General features: G+C 39.3%; 2 protein-coding genes across 3 annotated transcripts in view; one reads left to right on the top strand and one right to left on the bottom strand.

The window, feature by feature from the left end:
• The window catches only part of SGTB (small glutamine rich tetratricopeptide repeat co-chaperone beta), a 45,886-nt gene extending 29,761 nt beyond the window's left edge, over positions 1 to 16,125 (bottom strand). The window contains exons 1-4 of one of the 2 annotated variants that reach the window (XM_060635670.3): positions 15,939 to 16,125; positions 14,337 to 14,458; positions 4,537 to 4,640; positions 337 to 406 (exon numbers count right to left, since the gene is read on the bottom strand). In XM_060635670.3, coding sequence (XP_060491653.1) covers positions 337 to 406; positions 4,537 to 4,640; positions 14,337 to 14,436 — 274 coding nt within the window. In that variant the 5' untranslated portion in view covers positions 14,437 to 14,458; positions 15,939 to 16,125. The remainder of the gene's footprint in view (positions 1 to 336; positions 407 to 4,536; positions 4,641 to 14,336; positions 14,459 to 15,938) is intronic. The other variant, XM_060635669.3, reaches the window with a different exon arrangement.
• Positions 16,126 to 16,258: 133 nt separating this feature from the next.
• The window catches only part of NLN (neurolysin), a 103,060-nt gene continuing 99,126 nt past the window's right edge, over positions 16,259 to 20,192 (top strand). The window contains exon 1 of the mRNA XM_078449405.2: positions 16,259 to 16,422. Within this exon, the coding sequence (XP_078305531.2) occupies positions 16,382 to 16,422 (41 nt within the window). The 5' untranslated portion in view covers positions 16,259 to 16,381. The remainder of the gene's footprint in view (positions 16,423 to 20,192) is intronic.

Raw genomic sequence — 20,192 nt, 5'->3', positions numbered from 1 at the left:
TTTCTCCTTTCCTCTCTTCAAGCATAAAGAAGAATTTGGAACCCCAGAGTACATGTAGCAAATGCAGTTAGAAGTAATCACCCCTTAAGTTACTTGTTTTGCAAGTTTTATTCACAGCAGATCTGCTTCTCTGGAAGCAAGGCATAACTACATTATTGTTCACAAGCCATTCCAGGTTTCTTCCATATCACATTCATTTCTATTTCACAAATATCATGTGGACGTATGACAGTTCAGACTTGGCAGCGTAAATCAGACTCTCACCAACTGCAGAGTCACTTTCTCCAGAGTTTCATGAAGTTTTACGAAATAGTAATTTCTCTATGAAATACTCACCTTCATCTTTTAATTGGTCAGCTTTTCCCACGTCTTCAGGCACTGAGTTTGAGAGAGGCAAAATATCATTCTGAAATTAAATAAAAATCAATGTACAGAGTTTCCATTTACCTGCATAAAAAAGTCATCCCACAGAACTATAAATAATAATAAATAAATTGTATTACAGTAAATCACCTATATTTACACGGGATGAAATCTGGCTGTAAATAATAGGGTTACATAGAAATAGGGGGGAAGTCCTTCCACATACGTTTTTTAGAAAAATGAGTATGTAGAATTTTTCTAGAAGATAATGGGCTAATATGAATCAAATTTTTTACTTGCTTTTCCTACATCAAAAAAACCCTACTTCATGAACAACAAATATAAATAATCAGTATACAAAGAATAGGAATAGAAAATATATTCAAGAGATTATTTATATTAATAAAAATCTTGAAGCATAATGTTTAATATCTAAAGAGATCTCCTAAGTCAAATTCACAGTTTATAAAAAGAAGCATTAATAATGTAACACCATTATTTAAATATGTGCATACACATATACATGCACACAGGCTAACACAACAAAGACAGGAAAGGTCTAACGAGAAAGGTTGAAAGTAATATTTGGAGGTAAAATTTTCAGTTTCTTCTTTATTTCTTTCCTTGTTGACCAATTTTTTAAAAACAATGGACATATATTAATTTATCATTTAAAAAAGGCAATGTAAATTTCCTGTTTTCAGTAGCTACTATCATCCTCAAACCTCTTTTGCATTACTAATGTTCAAATCGAAGGGGCATTTAGAAATATCTTGAGTAGCAATTGGAACACAATGTATTTTTCCATGTTTGAAAGATCTTTAAAAAAAATTGTTTTTAATGTTTATTTATTTTTGAGAGAGAGAGAGAGTGCAAGCAGGGGAGGAGCACAGAGAGAGGGAGACAAAGAATCCAATCCAGGTTCCAGGCTCTGACCTGTCAGCACAGAGCCCAATGGGGGTTCAAACCCACGAAAGGTGAGTCATGACATGAGCTGAGGTCAGAGGCTTAACTGACTGAGCCACCCACGCACCCCTTGAAAGATCTTTTTTAACTTGTGTTGCTTTTACACTTGACTCTGAAGTTCAAAAATAAGTCTAAAATTTTCAAGAAAGCATAATTTGTAGCTAATATACCTATGTACCACATTTAGAATATATCCACCATTTACTTACTTTGAGAAAGACAGAGACAGCACGAGTGGGGAAGGGCAGAGAGAGGGGGACAGAGAGAATCCCAAGCAGGCTCCGCACTGTCAGTGCAGAGCCCATGTGGGGCTCAAACCCACGAATCCATGAGATCATGACCTGAGCCAAAACCAAGAGTTGGATGCTTAACTGACTGAGCCACCCAGGTGTCCTTCACCATTATCTCTGTCTTGACCAAAGTTTCAATAAACTTGATAGCTCTAACTTTGGAAATATACTTCGCTAATTGCACACAAATATTCACAAGTACAAAATCATAAAGTATGTGAGCTGTTCTTATTTTTTTAATCTTTCTATACTAATCAGTTTTTCTAAACATAAAATACTGGAATAAAAATGTATAGAATACAAATAGGAATCCTTATAACTAGAGGTCACTACTTAAAACTGGCTACAGTCTCCTAGGATGTAAGTGTAGTTCAAGGACACATTATTGCCCTGCAGTACCTACTTTCAGGGTTTCTTCTATTTCACATCTTCTAATAATCCTGGGAAGTTAAGGGGAGGAGGGAGGGGAGTGACTTTTTGAGTCAGAAGAATGGCATATTGAGAAATGGACTCTAATCCATTCTGTCTTCTAAATTCTTCTGAATTATTTTAATGAAATTGCCACAGTTGTATAACTTTGAAAACTAATTCTCATATTCATTAAATGCATTTGAGCAGGCCATGATGTGGGGATGAGTGTTACCTGCCTTATATAAAAGGAATGAATCCATTTAGTATATAAACTTAATTGAGGGAAAAAAGAGAAGAGAAAGACCAGTATCCTAAAACTAAAATGACAGAAATAACAACCATGGACACTTGGTGAGACAAATAACTTCAATTTTTTTAAGTTTTTATTTTAATTCCAATTAGTTAACATACAATATTATATTAATTTCAGGTGTACAATGGAGTGATTCAACAGCTGTATCCATCACCAGGTGACCATCACAGCAAGTACACTCCTAATTTCCATTACCTATTTCCCCCATCTCCCCACATACCTCCCCTCTGGTAGCCATTGGTTTGTTCTCTATAATTAAGAGTCTGTTTCTGAGTTTGTCTCTGTCTCCCTTTTTTATTTTCCCTTTGTTTGCTCGTTTTCGAAATTCCACAGTGAAATCATATGGGATTTGTCTTTCTCTGACTGACTTATCTGACTTATACTCTAGCTTTGTCTATGTTTTTGCAAATGGCAAGATTTCATTCTTTTTTATTGCTGAAAAGAGGCAAATAATTTCTTTAATTATAACAATCTGTATGCTGCTCTGGGCAGGTTTAGACTCTGTCTGCTGTACTCTGCTAACAAAGACATACGTAATGAAGTTGCTGTTGTTAAATAAGGCAAACAAAGGAGTGACATCACAAATAACACTACACAGATACACAATGAAGCCAGGTTTAAGAACTTATATTTTTGGGAATGCAAGCTGGTGCAGCAACTCTGGAAAACAGTATGGAGTTTCCTCAAAAAACTAAAAATAGAACTACCCTACGACCCAGCAATGGCACTATTAGGCATTTATCCACGGGATACAGGTGTGCTGTTTCGAAGGGACACATGCACCCCCATGTTTATAGCAGCACTATCAACAATAGCCAAAGCATGGAAAGAGCCCAAATGTCCATTAATGGATGACTGGATAAAGAAAATTATATGTAAAAAAAAAGAAATTATATTTTAAAAATAGCAAGTCAAAAATGCTTACAGTTAAACACAATCAGAGAGAAAAAGTAAGACAGGCGTCAAAAAAAAAAAAAAAAGCTCTACTTAAACAGAGTGCAAAAGTCAATTTGAGCTTTCTGGGAGGTAAAGAAAAATTCTGATCTCTTTAGTACTAAGTCACCAGTGACAAGAGCTAAGGAGTGAGCACGTCCAAGTGTTGTCTCCAGCAGAGGCCTCTTGGGCATCTAGGAGTTAAAGAAGGTTAGCTTCAGCCATGGGCATGTCCAGCCACTGAAATGGGGTTCCCTAAGGAGGCCAGAAACCCAGGCAATGAAAGAACCATAGCAACTGAAGTGAAGAAAAGGGGAATTCTCTGATGAGGAGTGCAGGGACACGTCACTATCTCCTTATATCTTTGTTATATAATTAGAATTCATCTGTGTGATAACTGCATTATTCTTTTTCCAAGAATAGAGAGAACAGTTTACTGCCAAACTGCCATCTTCATTGCAACTCTCAGAACCTCTTCTCACAAGTTCTAGAAACAGTCAATGTGGTATTCTCAGCAATGTCCCTGCCAGGCTTAAATATATACTATATGATTCAGCCTCTCTCCTGAGTGCCTCCTTCTGTACTGAAGCTTGAATACAGAACTAGAATAACAAAATGAGTTCATGAGGCATCAAAATGTAACCAAAAAACACATGGGAGATCACCCTGGGGCCCTAAACTCAGTCACCTTAAAATTTTCAAATTTATGGTCATGTTCCCTGAAAAGGCCAGAAACCAGAGACGATGTAAACAGTTCTCAAGAGCAGACACCAGAAACTTGGTTTTCAGTGTTACGTTTGCACATTGAGCCTGAACCTTCCCTTGTTTTAAAGAGGCCTTACAATGGCCAATTTGATGAAATCTGCTTCAAAGTGATGATTCAATTCCTGATGAATCTATTTCTACACAGTTGCTGCGTAAGCAGGAAAATCTTGTTTTTATCTTTTATTCAATGCTTTAGGGGAATGTTAATACAGATGTCAGAAATCTAAAAATGCTCAGATAGTATAAAGGACTTAAAAAGTATATCATTAAATATAAAAGAAGGTGAGAGAATGAGAATAGCTACTAATATGAAAATCTAAAAGCACATTAAAAGAGTTATATTTTAGTTCCCAAATCATATCCATGTGAACTATCTACCTTACACCTAGGGAGAAGTTAGGTACTTAAAGGCCTGGCCCGTAAAATATTAAGAACTCAACATAATATTGTAGTCATACTTAAATCAGATACTAATAGAAAACAATGACAGCTTACCTTACAGAAGGAATTGCTGAACATTTCTGTCAAAGGCTGTGAAACTGCAAGATGAGTATCTTCTGAGCTGATTTTAAAAACTGTCTCCAAGCACTGAATTGCAACTTGAAATAAATTTGAATAGTGAAAAAGAAAATTAGCAACCTAAAAAAAGAAACAACCTCTTTTTTTCTGGTAGAAATCTGCACTCCGTGCAATCTGTGGTAATTCAGTATTTATGATCACAGAACATAAGGAAAACTAAATGGTTCAGCTACATAGAGACTTCTGTTTATAGATCAGCTGTTGAAGGAAGACAACTTGATTTCTTATTCCTCACTTAAAGAAAGATGTTACCTAGAATATAATTTCTCAATATATCTATTACATCATATTCTTGCTGAAGCCAGTCACTAACAGTAAGTTATTCCACCCTGCCAATATCTATTATCCACCAATGTTCTAATGTTTTGAATAAAACAAACAAAAAAACTCTTCTTTTTTTTATGTGAGAAACAAAATTCTCAACCTGACCAAAAACAGTAACAGAAACAGCACTAAATATTAATCCTGGTATATTTACTTATATAGATAGGTTGGCTTTAAAAAATTCATTCATGCATACAAATTTACCCTAAGCACCTACTACGTGCAAGGTGGTAGAAATACAGCAGTTAATCTAAAGACAAAAATCACTATTCATGTGATGAAGCTTACATTTAATAGAAGGAATCAGAGAAACACAAAAGTACACAGCATGTTAAATGGTGATAAGGTGTGTCACCTGCATTTGGTATATGACAAGATAACTGATATGCCCAGGGTATAGACAGGGTAGAAAGACATGATGGGAGATGATGCTAGAAAGCAAGTCTGTTATTGGATGACAAGGCACCTCACATAACATTCTTAAAGAATGTGCACTTCACACTACGGGCAAATGGAGAGCCATTAAAGAATTCAGTGAAGGAGAATAACATAACTGGATTTGTGTTTAGAACTACAAGTCTGTGAATGGATAAAGAAGATGTGGTATATATATAAAATGGAGTATTACTCAGCGATCAAAAAGAATGAAATCTTGCCATTTGCAACTACGTGGATAGAACTAAAGGGTATTATGCTAAGTGACATTAGTCAGTCAGAGAAAGACAAGTGTCGTATGACTTCACTCATATGAGTACTTTAAGACACAGAACAGATGAACATAAGGGAAGGGAAGCAAAAATAATACAAAAAGAGGGAGGGGGACAAAACATAAGAGACTCTTAAATATGGAGAACAAACAGAGGGGTTGAGGGAGGGGGGGTGGGCTAAATGGGCAAGGGGCATTAAGGAATCCACTCCTGAAATTAATGTTGCACTATCTGCTAACTAATTTGGATGTAAATTTAAAAAACAAAACTAATTAAAAAAAGAAAAAAAAAAGAACTACAAGTCTGATAGGAATGCAGAGAATGAATTAGAATAAGACAAGCTGAAGGAGAAAATGGAAGCAGAAAACCAAGTGGGTTCCTACTTAAACGATCTAAACATAAGGAGTCCAAACCAGGGCAATTACAGGGAAGAAAGATAACCTGTCCTCTCTACAAGTACTCACTGAGGTGAATGGAGGCAGATTCTCATCTTGAGAATTCTCTCCTTTGAAAAGGAATTCTCTCCTGGCTCCACAAGATGAGAATGTAGCCACAGTGTCCAGTGTACTTCCAAGCAGTATGGAATAGATTCACAAATATTTATGTATGACTTTCATTATTATTTGTATGCAATATATTTAAACTAAAAACACAACAAAACAAAAACACTTCACCCATTACTCTCACCTCCATGCCCCACCTCTGACAACCACCAATCTCTTTTCTGTATCTATGTGCTTGCTTTGTTTATTTATTAGCGTTGCACATATAAGAGAGATCATAGAGTATTCATCTCCCGCTGTCTGATTGATTATAGATTCATTGATATTTGTGTATGACTTTTAAAGGATACATTATGTACTAATTATGGCCCTGAGAAAAACACCTCCATCATAATAGAAATACTATTACTATCACTATCCACAGAACAATTCTCCTTAGAAAAGAGACTGAATTGGGGCACCTGGGTGGCTCAGTCACTTAAGCGTCCAACTTTGGCTCAGGTCATGATCTCATGGTTTGTGAGTCTGAGCCCTATATCGGGCTTTCTGCTCTCAGCAAAGAGCCAGCTTCAGATCCTTTCCCTCTCTCTCTGCCCCTCACCTGCACATGCTTTCTCTCCCTATCAAAAATAAATAAACATTGGGGCACCTGGGTGGCTCAGTGGGTTAAGTGTCTGACTTCGGCTGGGGTCATGATCTCGCGGTCTGTGAGTTCAAGCCCTGCATCAGGCTCTGTGCTGACAGCTAGAGCCTGGAGCCTGCTTCAGATTCTGTGTCTCCCTCTCTCTCTGCCCCTCTTCAGCTCACACTCTGTCTCTCTCTCTCAAAAATAAATAAACACTAAAAAAAATTTTAAATAAATAAATAAACACTAATAAGCAACTAAGTTACCAACCACAAGAAGTCAGAGTGCCTTTAACATAGAAAATAATCTGCTGTTTACCCATTCCTCATCCTCTCAATTTCTATTCTTGCCAAGCGCTTGTTTTCACACTTTAGTTGCTCCAGCACTAAAAACATTGGGCTACAAGAAAATATGCTCCCACTGCCATGAAGTCAGTTAATGTAAACAACAACAATAATAATGGTAAATGTGTCTGTTTATGTGTATATATTGATTCTTGATCAATATCTTTCCTCCCTGATCAGACTGGTCATTTCCTTTACTGTACCATGTAAACACATACTGGTACATGTTTCTATTATTTTACTTATCATACTATAGGACATGCTCTTAAATGTCTATCTCCCACATTAGACTGTCTCCATGAGGATAAGGCCTATATCTTATTCATCTCTGACTTTAACATATATGGCAAATAGTAGGTATTCAGTAAAGTTAATCTACTTCTTTGTTTACAATGGAAGTATAGTTAAATTACAGAGGAAATAACAACAATAAAATCTGTATAGTAGGGCCCTTCTGCCCTCCAAAACATTAGTTCTCAGCCATGGGAAAAAAGGATAGTCCACAACCAAGTCTTTAACCAAAAACTAGAGTATGTAACTTCAGGGCTAAACACTGACAGGTGAAAAGTCCATGTGGTAACTAAGGGATTTTTATTCTCTATCTTGTTGAGGCAATTCAGTCTAGCTCCTTTATCTCTGTGGCCACTGATCTTAAAACACATGTCTTGTACATACTAGACACAATTAAATATCATTAAAGGAGGTGGATGTTTTGTTTTAAACACAATTATTTGGTGTGTGTTTTTTCAAACTGCTTTACTGAAGTATGGTTGACATATGAAAACCTATTCATATTTAACATCTATAACTCGATGAATTTGAGGATCAGTATACACCTGTGGAACCATTACCACCATTGAATCCAGAGACATACTCATCACCTCCCAAAGTTTACTCTTATCACTTTTATTATGTGTGTTGTAAGAACACTTAACCTAGGTTCTATATTCCTACCAAATTTTAAGTATATAACAACTAATGATAAGCACTGTGAAGAGTAGTAAGCCTCTAGAACTTGATTATCTTGCATAAGTGAAACTTTGTACTCTTTGACAATCACCTCCCCATTTTCTCCTTCCCCGGCTCTGGCAACCACCATTCTGCTCCCTGCTTCTATGAGTTTGACTATTTTAGATTCTCTGTATAAGCAAAAAGAATTGTTTGATAGGTAAACCTAGTTGCCAAAGTGTTTAACCTTGATGATGTTAGTGTAGATGGACAGATTGAGGCAAAGGCCCAACTGGAATGGGTTCAAGAAAAAAGAGAAGGAGGGGAATTAGAAAAGGCATAGACTGCTCTGTCAAAGAGTTTTCCAGCAAAAGGAAGACAAAAAAGCATGAAGTATTATGTGGGGTGAGGGTAATATGGCAAAAACTCAGGACTACCTTATTATTTATCCAGCCAAAAAAAATTAAATAACCTAGGTACAATAATTTATCTTACTTTTACCTCAAGATTCTCACTTATGAAACAAGGATTATTACATTCAATCTTCCTTTGAGGAGGTCGTACTCATGAATAAGTCATACGCTATAAACAAATACTGTATATAAATATTGTTCCCCTTTAGCACCAAACAATAATAGTGTGTTTGGTACTGATGAGGAGAAGGACAGTGAAGAACTCTATTCAACACCTACCACATCCTACGTGTTCAGCACTTTATTCAAAAGTTTCCATACTCTAGTTACCTGCCATGACTGATTCTGATTCTCCTAACAAATCTGTCTGATGGAGAGGAGGCAGACAGTTTCCCTTAACAGACTTAGAAATAAAGATATAGTCCAACTAACTGATATGTCCAGGATCACTCGATTCATTCAATTCACCAATTCAATTCAACCCATGTTTACTGTACTTACACTATATTACATGCAGTTCAATGTGTCAGGTACTTTTGTACATGCACTAGATAGATTAGTGAATAAAACAGAAAAGATCTCTGACCTCTTGGGGCTGACATTCAGGGACAGGGGTGAAGAGCTAGGCTATAAGCAATAAAAAGTAGAGAAGGGTGAAGATATGGGAGTATGGAGAGCAAAGCAGGGAAGCAGGTTCCAGATGTAACAGCGTGCCCAGGGTACGCCTCATTCAGAAAACAGATTTGACAAAGACTCAAAGAAGATGGGGGTATTACCATTATCTAGAAGAACAACATTCTAAGCAGAAAAAATAACCAGAACAGAAGCCTTTAGGAAAGAGGATTTTGTGTATTCAGAGTTAGGAAGCCAATTTGCCTAAAGCCAAATGAGAAAGGGGAAGAGTCTGTGAACAACACATCACAGAAGCCTGAGTTATATAAATACTTTAAACAATGACTAAGTAGCATGAAGAAGTCACTGCAAGATTTTGAGTAGAGAAATGATAGACTCTTTTTTTTAAGATTTTATTTTTTTAATTTTTAAAAAATGTTGGCTTATTTTTAAGTGTGGGAAAGAGACAGAGACAGAGCATGAGCAGGGGAGGGCAGAGAGAGAGGGAAACACAGAATCCAAAGCAGTCTCCAGGCTCCAAGCTGTCAGCACAGAGCCGGACGCGGGGTTCGAGCTCACAAAGTCCAAGATCATGACCTGAGCAGAAGTTGGATGCTTAATGGACTAAGCCATGCAGGGCCCCTTAAGATTTTATTTTCATGTAATGTCTACACCCACGTGAGGCTGGAACTTACAACCGTGAGATCAAGAGTCGCACATTCTACTGACTGAGTCAGCCAGGGGCCCCTGACATACTTTTTAAAATATCAATGGTGGGGCGCCTGGGTGGCTCAGTCGGCTGGGCATCCGACTTCAGCTCAGGTCATGATCTCACAGTTCGTGAGTTCAAGCCCCGCATCAAGCTCTGTGCTGACAGCTCAGAGCCTGGAGCCTGCTTCAGATTCTGTCTCTCTCTCTCTCTCTCGCTCTCTCTGCCCCTCCCCGGCTCATGCTCTGTCTCTCTCTGTCTCAAAAATAAATAAAAACATTAAAAAAAAATAAAAATAAAAAAATAAAATATCAATGGTAGCTGTATTGGGAATAGTCAACAAAGCTGCAAGGACAAAAGCAGAGAGATCAGTTGGAGGCTATTACATTAAAAAAGATGAGAAATACTTAATTATATCCATGGGTGACATCAGTGGAGATGGGAAGAAACGGTTAAGACTCTAATTTTGAAGGTACAGCCAACAGGATTTACTAAATGATTAAAGGCAGAGTCCAAGAGAAAGAGTTCAGAATGATGCCCAAGTTTGGGGCCTAAGCAACTGAAAAGATAGAGTTGCCATCAACTGAGATAAGGAACAGATTTTGGGTGGGAGGATCAGGAGTTCAGTCTTGGAAATGTTCACTTTGAGATGCCTATTACACATAGAAGTAGAGATATCTAGTAGGCAGTTGTATATAAAAATCTGCAGTTCAGAAGGAAGGTCTTAGTTAAATGCCAAGAAACCGAATGACATCATCAAAAAAGTAAGTGTAGGGGCACCTGGGTGGCTCGGTCAGTTAACTGTCCAACTTCGGCACAGGGCATGATTTTATGGTTTGTGAGTTCAAGCCCCGTGTCAGGCTCTGTGCTGACAGCTCAGAGCCTGGGGCCTGCTTGGGATTCTGGGTCTCCTTCTCTCTCTCCCCCTCCCTCACTCACACTCGGTCTCTCTTTGTCTCTCAAAAATGAATAAACATTTAAAAAAAAAAAAAAAACATAAGCATAGATAATGAAGAGAAGATCGAGCACTAGACCTTGGGCACTCCAGGGCAGGGAAGAGATGAGAAACTAGCAAAGGAGACAGAAGGAGCAAGCAATAAGAAGAAAACCAAGAGAGTGTGAGGAGGTATCCTGGAAGCCAAGTGAATCAAATATATGACAGCGGGGCAGGGGTGGGGGCTGTGAGATGAGGGATATCATCAGCTTTATCAACAGCAGCTAAAAAGACACATGAAGACTGACAACTGATCACTGAACTAAATAACTCAGAAATTACTGATGACTTTGATGAGAAGACTATGGGTGGAGAGGCTGAAGCAAAGGCCAAACTGGAATGGGTACAAGAAAGAATAAGAGAGGAATTTTAAAAAGTATAGATAATTCTTTCAACGAGGTTTCCAGCAAAAGCAAGACAATAAAAGTAGGCAGTAGTTTGGAAGTAGGGGGTAATATGGCAAGAGTAATTAGCTGTTGTTTTTGTTTTTTTAGGAAGTAAGAAACAATGAAAAGTATATTCTGATAAAAATGATCCAACACAGAGTGAAAATTTGCTGATGTAAGACAAGAAGGGTAGAATAACTAGAGCGATATCCCAGAGTAGGTGAGACAGGATGGAATCAGACCCAGTGTGCCAGTAGAGGTTCCATTTAGAAAAGACAATGGATAGTTCATCTGTGGTATCTTAATCTTGTTTCAGCCTCTCTAACAGAATACCATAGACTGGGTGTCTTATAAGCAACAGAAATGTATCTCTCACAGTTCTGGAGGCCGGGAAGTCCAAGATTAAGGTGCTGGTAAATTCAATGTCTAATGAGAACCTGCCTTCTGGTTCATCGATGGTACCTCTTCACTGTGTCCTCACATGGTAGAAAGAGTAAAGAAGTTCTTTGGGGTCACTTTATAAGAGCACTAACTTCAATCATGAAGGTTCCACCTCCTAATACCCTCACACTGGGCATTAGATTTCAACATATGAATTTTGAGAAAACACAAACATTTAGTCCATAGCATATAATAGTTAGCCAAGCAAGCAGAATATGTAGGGGTGTACATGCTGGTGGGTGGGTAGATGGGGTAGGGGGAGTCTGTGGAAGTTGCTTTCTTATTCCTTCAATTATCTTGGTAGGGTAAGAAGGAAGCTCATGAACTAAAAGTGAGTACAGAGGAGGAGATTTGAGAGTTTGAGAAGATGGGAGAAAGTGTTAAAGTGGTGGTCTAGGAGAGCAAAAGTGTGAATGAACTTGGAAGAGACAGTGTGATTGCCAGGCAGCATGACAGGTCCACTTGAGGCTCATGGTGATGAAATCAAAGTGGGATCGATCCGCAAAGTTATAGGTTTTGCTCCATCTATACAAAGTCACATGGACATGAGCACATAGTAGGTGGAGAGCTGAATTTAAACAAGGTTGGGTTTTACAAGAAAGGGAGAGATGTACAATGCATGAACATAATTATGAACCATGGTGTTTAAATGGGGTAAGAAAAGGGGTATGAAAGGTAAGGGATCAACATACTGGAGGTATTGGTAGGGTCAAGAATTGTTGAGGTAGCGATTTTAGAGGGAGTGAGTTGGAAAGACAGGCAGTAGTGGTCAGGAAGTGTTATGTTGACGATAGAGATTATGGGGAGAATGCAGTTTCAGTAATGATAATGTCCAGGGAAGAGTTTCTCACCCTTGGCACTGCTGACATTTTGGACTTTGTTCTGGGATCCATCCTGTACATTATAGTATGTTTAGCAATTTCCATGGCCTCTACCCACTAGATGCCATAAAGCAGCCCCCCACTGGTGACAATCAAAAATATCTCCAGATGTTGCAAAATCATCCTGAGTTGAGAACCACTAGTCTAGGGTATGGCCAAGCAGCTGAGTGGTTGAGATCACTAGAGGAGAGGCCAAGGAAGGGAAGTATTGAGAGTACTCAAAGAATCACCTGTGAGTACACTGCAATTGCCAAGAATTAAGACAGGAGTAGTACTAGAAAGAGTGACAGAGGGCAGGAGCCACATGAAGTAGATGTCGGTAGATGATGACAATTAGGTGTGGGTGACAAAATCTGATGAAAAAGCTCAAAGCTGATAAGGCTATAATTCTTCACCACTATGGTAAGGCTGGTACTAGAACTCAGGCTCCTTTCCTAGAGCTTTTTTAAATGTCTAGAAGGTGGGCAGACTTCTCCACATGATTTCATACTCAATTAAATTAGACTCACAGAGTCAAAAATAGGGGTCGGTCAAAAACAATTGGCACTATTTCTGACTGCCATACATAACAAACAGATGAAGGCACATATTTTTGGCTGAAGACCATCCTAAAAATAGGGCATAACATCTTGATTTTTAGAAACCTCTCAATTTTCTTTCTGGCCCTTAAAAGTCTTATACTGCTTTGATTAGGAAAGAAACATCTTTTATTAAATAATTGCATTTATGTGTTTATTACTGAGAAACCATAACCAACACTTTCTTTAGATAACCAGTCACCTTTACCTTCACATAGTCTAACTGAGGACAAAAAGATTTTAATATGAAATGAACCAACTGCAATGTTCTCCAACTGTGTGTCACCTGCTCCTCTCACTGCCACCTGGAAAGACAGCATCTCACCAGATTGCAAGCAGATTTAGAGCAAATGCCGATTTTCATCCCCACCTCTTAAAAGCATATTCACAATGGAAGTGCCTACTGAAATTAATAGAGGGATCCCCTTTATAGGAGAAATAGCTTCAAGATGACAAAATCAAATTGTATAATTTATTAAATTCTCCCAAATGCACTGTCTCATTGCAATAATTAAGTCTTTAGGCCACAAGGAAGGTATACTCATTGAACCTCCACAAGCTCATCTGCAGAATTCAATCTTGCCATGGTTATAGTGAATTTAAATTTTATAATGCATAAATGTGAAGCAGAAAAGATGCTGTCAAGGAAACACATGATGCTTTCATGCAAGTCTCACTCACCTTTACAGATTACCAAATCTAATATTTAAAGCTTACATAAAACAAGGGTAAAATCCTCTCATTTTCAAGTGTCCAAATAGAACGTTGTTAGAGTTTAATTGTGATGTAATTATTAGACTTTTACATACTGCTTTTATGATGACTAAGGTATTTTCATGTATCAATCCTAAACGAGATGCTTTCCTATCAGGAAGACACAAGATCTTCAGAGTAAAAACCAGGATTTAAATGTCAGCTTTGCCACATTTCGCTGTTATGTTACTTAATCTATCTGATTTCATTTATTATCTGTTAAAAGAGGATAATACTAACTTGGCAGTTACTATAAAGAAAAAATTCCCCACAGTGTGAACAGCATAGTTCTGACACATACTAGGTCCTCAATAAGTGAACCACAGTCCTCCTATTGTTAATTAAAACCAAACAAGTCTCAGAGAATGGACACAGGATCTCTCTTCTCGAAAGATCAACAAAACATTATCATTTTGTTATTATAGGTCATAAAGTCAGGCTTATAGCTATTTTAGTCTTTATTTATAACACAAATGATCAAAAAGCACTCATGCCTACCTTCCAAACTTTCTTGTTCATCCGAAGTATAAGCATCCATCTGACTTTGTTCCCGTAAGAAACGAATAACTGCATAAACTAAGTGCTTGATAGATGACATTTTAAAAGTTTAAATGTTTTTCCTTGATAAGAAAAAGGAAAACACTGATCTAAGTTATTTTAAAGAATTAGTCAGGAAAGTTATAAATAACAAGGGTTATAAATTACATCAAAAGTAAAAAGCAAAAACAAAACCTGCATTACCTTCATTCTTCTTTTAAAAGTCAGGAGAACACAAAGTATTGTTATGATAATGTTCACATATTTTGATTTATACCCAGTAGTATTAGATTATGTTAAAGCTTGCAAAAGTAGAATTTTTCTCAAAACATGTACCACACAAGCTTAGACACTAACTCACTGGATCTTTTTTTTTTTTTAATTTTTAACATTTATTTTTTGAGAGACAGAGACAGAGTGTGAGCAGTGGAGGGGCAGAGAGAGAGACAGAGAGTCACTGACTACCTCACTGTATCTTTTTTTTTTTAATGTTTATTTATTTTTTAAGAGACAGAGTGTGAGCGGTGAAGGGCAGAGAAAGAGACGGAGTCACAGAATCCAAAACAGGCTCCAGGCTCCGAACTGCAGGCTCTGAGCTGTCAGCACATAGCCCGATGGGGGGCTGGAACCCTCGAACTGTGAGATCATGACCTCAGCAGAAGTCAGACGCTTAACCGACTGAGCCACCCATGCGCCCCATTATCTCATTATATCTTAACAGTATATATGGTACAGATACGGATAAGGACAGGGGTACAGATACAGAAGTAGAAATCCCCAAAAGGCCTCAGCACTATGTTGAGGGAGATTTCATACTGCTGACTCAGATGCTCATCTACAATAAGCATCTTCGTCTATTTCATGAGATTTTTTTAAAATGTATGCATAATTTACACTGCACCAACTTTTTTAGGCTGAGACTGTTACTTGAGGAGGAAGTATATTAATGAAAGGGTGTTCAACTATTGAGTGTCATTCTTAATAAAAATGGCATTTCTATTTAATCTAGATATGTCGGAAAATCATTGCCTAAATCGATGGATACTACACACCGACCATTGCTCTCTGCAGTAGCTGTGCTCTCGTGGACAAGCTGGAAGCTCCCGGTCATGTTCATTCACATGGAATACTATCGCATCCAAACAGTGGCGCAGGGCCAGACGGCATTAATGGCTTATTTCCACTAAATCGCATCATCCATCTGTTCTCCAGGTTCCCTAATCCAAAGCCAGGGTGTGGTACCCGCCGCCAGGATGTTTATTATTTCTAGGCTTATTCTAAAGGCAAGCCCAGTCTTTAGGCCATGGGGTTGCAAGTATTAAATAAGGCCCCAGGGCAGAAGGTGAAAAAAGAATGGGGAGTGAAGAAGGTGAGGAGGGGAAACGAAGATAGCCAATCTCCTCCCGTCTTCTCCCCCTTCTTCTCCCCATAACACATCGACCTCCTACCTCCCTTGGGTACCCGGGCCTCGCTTCGGCCCAGACGGGGTTTGATGCGGGTGCGCGGTGCAGGCCCCACCTGGGGCGGCAGGAGACGCACCCATCCCAGACAGAAGCCCCTTACCAGGCAAGAGGACGCGAGATGGTGGCAGCGGGCCCACGGGCGTCCGTAAACCGGTCCGCCCGTTCGCTGGTCCTCCGAGCTTCAGCCTGGCTCCCGATCGTAGTAGTGCCAGCGGTGGCCAAAACTTCCGCAGCTCTGGGGCCGCCGCCGCCCCTCAGCCCACCCGGCTGTGCGCTTTGCTCCCGGCCAGTGGGTCTCGCCAGAACCGCCCCCGGGGCGGTGCCAGGAGCGCGGGGCGGGGCGCAAGCCGGGGGGCGGGGCCCAAGTGGGCGCCGGCGTGGTGCTGCCGCACGTGGGAGGGCGCGGGCAGGGCTGGCAGCCACCGCCGCTGTTGCCTCCTCGGCTAGGCCGCCTCTTGGCTCCCGGGCGCCCCGCCTCCCTCAACCCCAAACCGGAGGACAACGGGCCCGCCGCCGCCGCCGCCACCGCCTCTCGGCGCTCCCATGATCGCCCAGTGCCTTTCAGCTGTGCGAGGCCTCCACAGGTATCTCGGTGTGCGGGTTAACCTTGACTGTGGGCCGGGAGTGGTTTTCCGTCCTGTCAGTGCCAAGTGCCTGTGCTCGGGCTTTCCCAAGCGCACCCCTCTGACGCTCCTGGGCCTCTCCCTCCCCACGGCCCGCATGCTCTGCCCTGAGGGACACCTGACGCGGGGGAACTTGGGGCCACCTTTCCCTCCTCCGCTCTCTTGGGAAGGCATCCATTCCCCTTTGTTTGGGACTGCCTCAGCTGCAGTCAGCGAGACTGGTCCCAGGCCCGGCCCAAAATGAATGCAGAAAGATGGTTCGGATAAGAAAATCGTTTGACTTCCGCCCCGCCCCCCCCCATCCAGAACTGCAGACCTCTTATTGAAAGTGCCGGCAGCTGTAGACTCAGGAATAGCGATTCTAATTTGCCCCTCACGCACATCATTAGAATACAAATCGTTTAACGTCCTTGCAAGATGAAACCGCTATGGTTTTGCGGCTTTTCTCCGTCCATGCTTTCTAATTTCCTTTTTATTTACCTCTTCCCCATAAAACATTCGGTCTCTTGCTGGGGCAAATTGACTTGGCCCAAAATGGAGGAAATTATTGCTTGGACACGGTTTGGGGCAGCCTCAGCTGCTGTTTTGGATTGCTTGCTAGCTCCCAAGCCACACCCCTCTGCAACAGACCAGTAGCAAGATGGTGAGAGAATTAAATTCTTTGCTTGGATGCGCTAGATGGAGTGGTTTTCAGAAACAATGCCTCTACCACTCCCATTCCCGAAGACAGCCTTGAACTGTACATCCTAATGAAGATCCAACAGAAAAAAGGAAATGTGTCTTTCTTGTTACTTATAAAACTACTTTGGGAAATGTTAAGCGTTCAACCTTTTTAACAGTTTTCTATTGTACATGGTCACTCATCCGTGAGGAGCTTTATGTTGCTCAGTCCTTATACTTATGGTGCGTCCAAGGGACAGTAGTAATTATAAAGAGTTAATGTGATGGTTTTGGCCATATTTCACGCTGTCCTTTTAGTCTGCAGGCTGCAAGTGATACAGCTTCAAATGCAGCTATACCAACCAGTGAAGATAAATAATGCAGGTGTGAGAAGAGAGAATAAATATCGTGTAAGATACCAATTCTCAAACTTTTTAGCCCCAAGACCTCTTTACCTTACAAAAATCATTGAGGACCTAAGAGCTTCTGTTTATGTGGGTTGTACTAGATCTATCCATATTAACCATATTAGAAATGAAAACTAGGGAATTGTAAAGTATTTATTAGTTTATTTATAAAACAATAATAAACTCATTACATGCACAAATAACATTTCATTAAAAATGAAACTATTTTCCAAACTAACTATTTTCCAAAACTCCTCCAAAAACATGAGTAAGAAGAGTGGAATTGTGGGGTTTTTTTTCCTTTTCTTCAGCTTTTTTTAATTGTTGTAAAATATACATAACTTAACATTTGACGTTTTAATCATTTTTAAGTGCAAGATTCAGTGGCATTAAGAACTTAAACGTTGTGCAACCATTACCATTATCTGTCTCCAGATCTTTTTCATCATCCTAAAGTGAAACTCTGTACCCATTAAACAATAACTCCTCATTCTCTTCTTTCCCATCCCTGGTAACCACTATTCTTTCTGTCTATGAATTTTACTTTTTTAGGTACCTCATACAAGTAGAATCATAAAGTATTTGTGACTGGCTTATTTGAGTTAGCATAATGTTTTTAAGTTTCATCCATGTACTTAGGTCAGAATTTCCTTCCTTTTTAAAGCTGAATAATATTCCATTGTCTGGATATATGACATTTGTTTGTCATCTGTCCATGGACATCTGGGTTGTTTCCACCTTTTGTCTATGTGTGACTTAATAGAAAATAGCTGAATTCTTACATCTGCTTCTGCATTTGATATGTTACACTGTTTTGGTTTAAGATGAAAAAAATTCCACCTCCCATTCATATATAGTTTGAAAAACTACTTTTCTTTTTAAATTTATTTATTTTTTGAGAGAGACAGAGACAAAGTGAGCGGGGGAGGGGCAGGGAGAGAAGGAAAGAAAATCCCAAGCAGGCCCCTCACTGTCATGGGGCTCGAACCCATGAACCGTGAGATCATGACCTGAGCTGAAACCAAGAGTCAGACACTTATGCCTGAGCCACCCAGGCACCCCTAGGACTACTTTTTAAAAGTAATCATGGATATGCTTTATATCATACCAAAGTTTGATATGTGGTAGTGTTTTAAAGATTAGTTTCAATGCAGAATATGAAACTATCCATGTATTTTTCTCACTCTATCATATTAAAATCCATGTGTCTATCTTAGATTTTAAACGGGTCTTTTACCCATGATTTTCAAATATCAAACATTGGTTACTTGGAAAATAGCAGTTCACTCTGTTAAACAGATCTTCCTAATGTTGATACATTACATTTTACGATATCAAATCATATTCCCTAATATCATCATCCATCTCATCATAAATGTCTTGAAGTATTAGGGAACTAGCAAGCTCACAATGCCAGATACACTTTTTCAAAATTCTGATTTTCATTTTAAAGCTTACATTTTATCACTGGTAACAAATACTGTCAGTTCCTTGAAGTGACAGGCTCACTTTGTTACATTTTTTGAGAGAATTTCTGCAGCAGAAATGCTGTATGCATACATTGCCACACATATGCATTCAGTGATTGAGATTTAATAAAATTAAATATTTTACTATTTCATGCAAGTGAAATTGACATTAATTTTTAGCATGAGTGAGTGGTCGTACAGAGTATAATGACTGCTAAGACATTTTGGTGCCACTGCCTTGATTTGTTCTAAGGTGCCAATGATTTTATCTACCATTGCTTCTTACGATCAGTACAAATGTCGACCAAGTGAACAAAGTAAATAATATCATAGTATTATCATGAAATACTTTTAACCTCACAGATGACTTGAAATGGTCTCAAGGACCCCTCTCCATATTCCCATCCCCAAGGATTGCAAACCACATTTTGAGAACCACTGGTCTGTGTTACTCAGATTTTTTTTTTTTTCTGAGAGAGGTGTGAGAGCAGGGGAGGGGGGCAGAGAGAGAGGGAAAAAGAGAATCCCAAGTGGGCTCTACACGGAGCCCAGTGAGAAGCTTGAACCCATGAACCATGAGATCATGACCTGAGCTGAAACCAAGAGTCAAATGCTTAACTGACTGAGCCACCCAAGTGCCCCTTGTTACTCAGATTCTTTGTTTATGTGTGGAAGAAAATAAATATATAGAAAGCCATGCATTTATTATCTTGTTAGAAGCTGGTAATCAGGGGCACCTGGGTGGCTTAGTTGGTTAAGTGTCGGCTCTTGATCTTGGCTCAGGTTATGATCTCACAGTTTGTGAGTTCAAGCCCCACATTGGGCTCTGTGCTGACAGTGCAGAGCCTGCTTGGATTCTCTCTCTCTCCTTCTCTTTGTCTGCCCCTCCCCTGCTCGTGCACTACCCCCCCCCCCCCGTCTCTCTCAATAAATAAACTTTAAAAAAAAGCTGGTGATCAACTATAGCAACTATTTTATTACTTAACAGCATAATATTACAGTTAATCAACATATACAGTAGTAGTAGTCATTAAATTACAGCATTTGTGAGTGAGTTAATCACAATATCTTTGTTTCAAACTGTATCCTCCAAAAAACAGTCAATACTAGGCAACATGGAAGGCCTCTGTGTTCTCTTGATATATTTTTCCTAATTTCTTCCGACACTTGGGAGTTCATTTTAGTGTTTTAAAGT

Source organism: Panthera onca, chromosome A1, assembly GCF_046562875.1.
Source record: "Panthera onca isolate mPanOnc1 chromosome A1, mPanOnc1 haplotype 2, whole genome shotgun sequence".
Classification (NCBI taxonomy): domain Eukaryota; kingdom Metazoa; phylum Chordata; class Mammalia; order Carnivora; family Felidae; genus Panthera; species Panthera onca.
The sequence above is the reverse complement of the archived record's forward strand: the minus strand, read 5'-3'. Positions and strand labels throughout refer to the sequence as shown.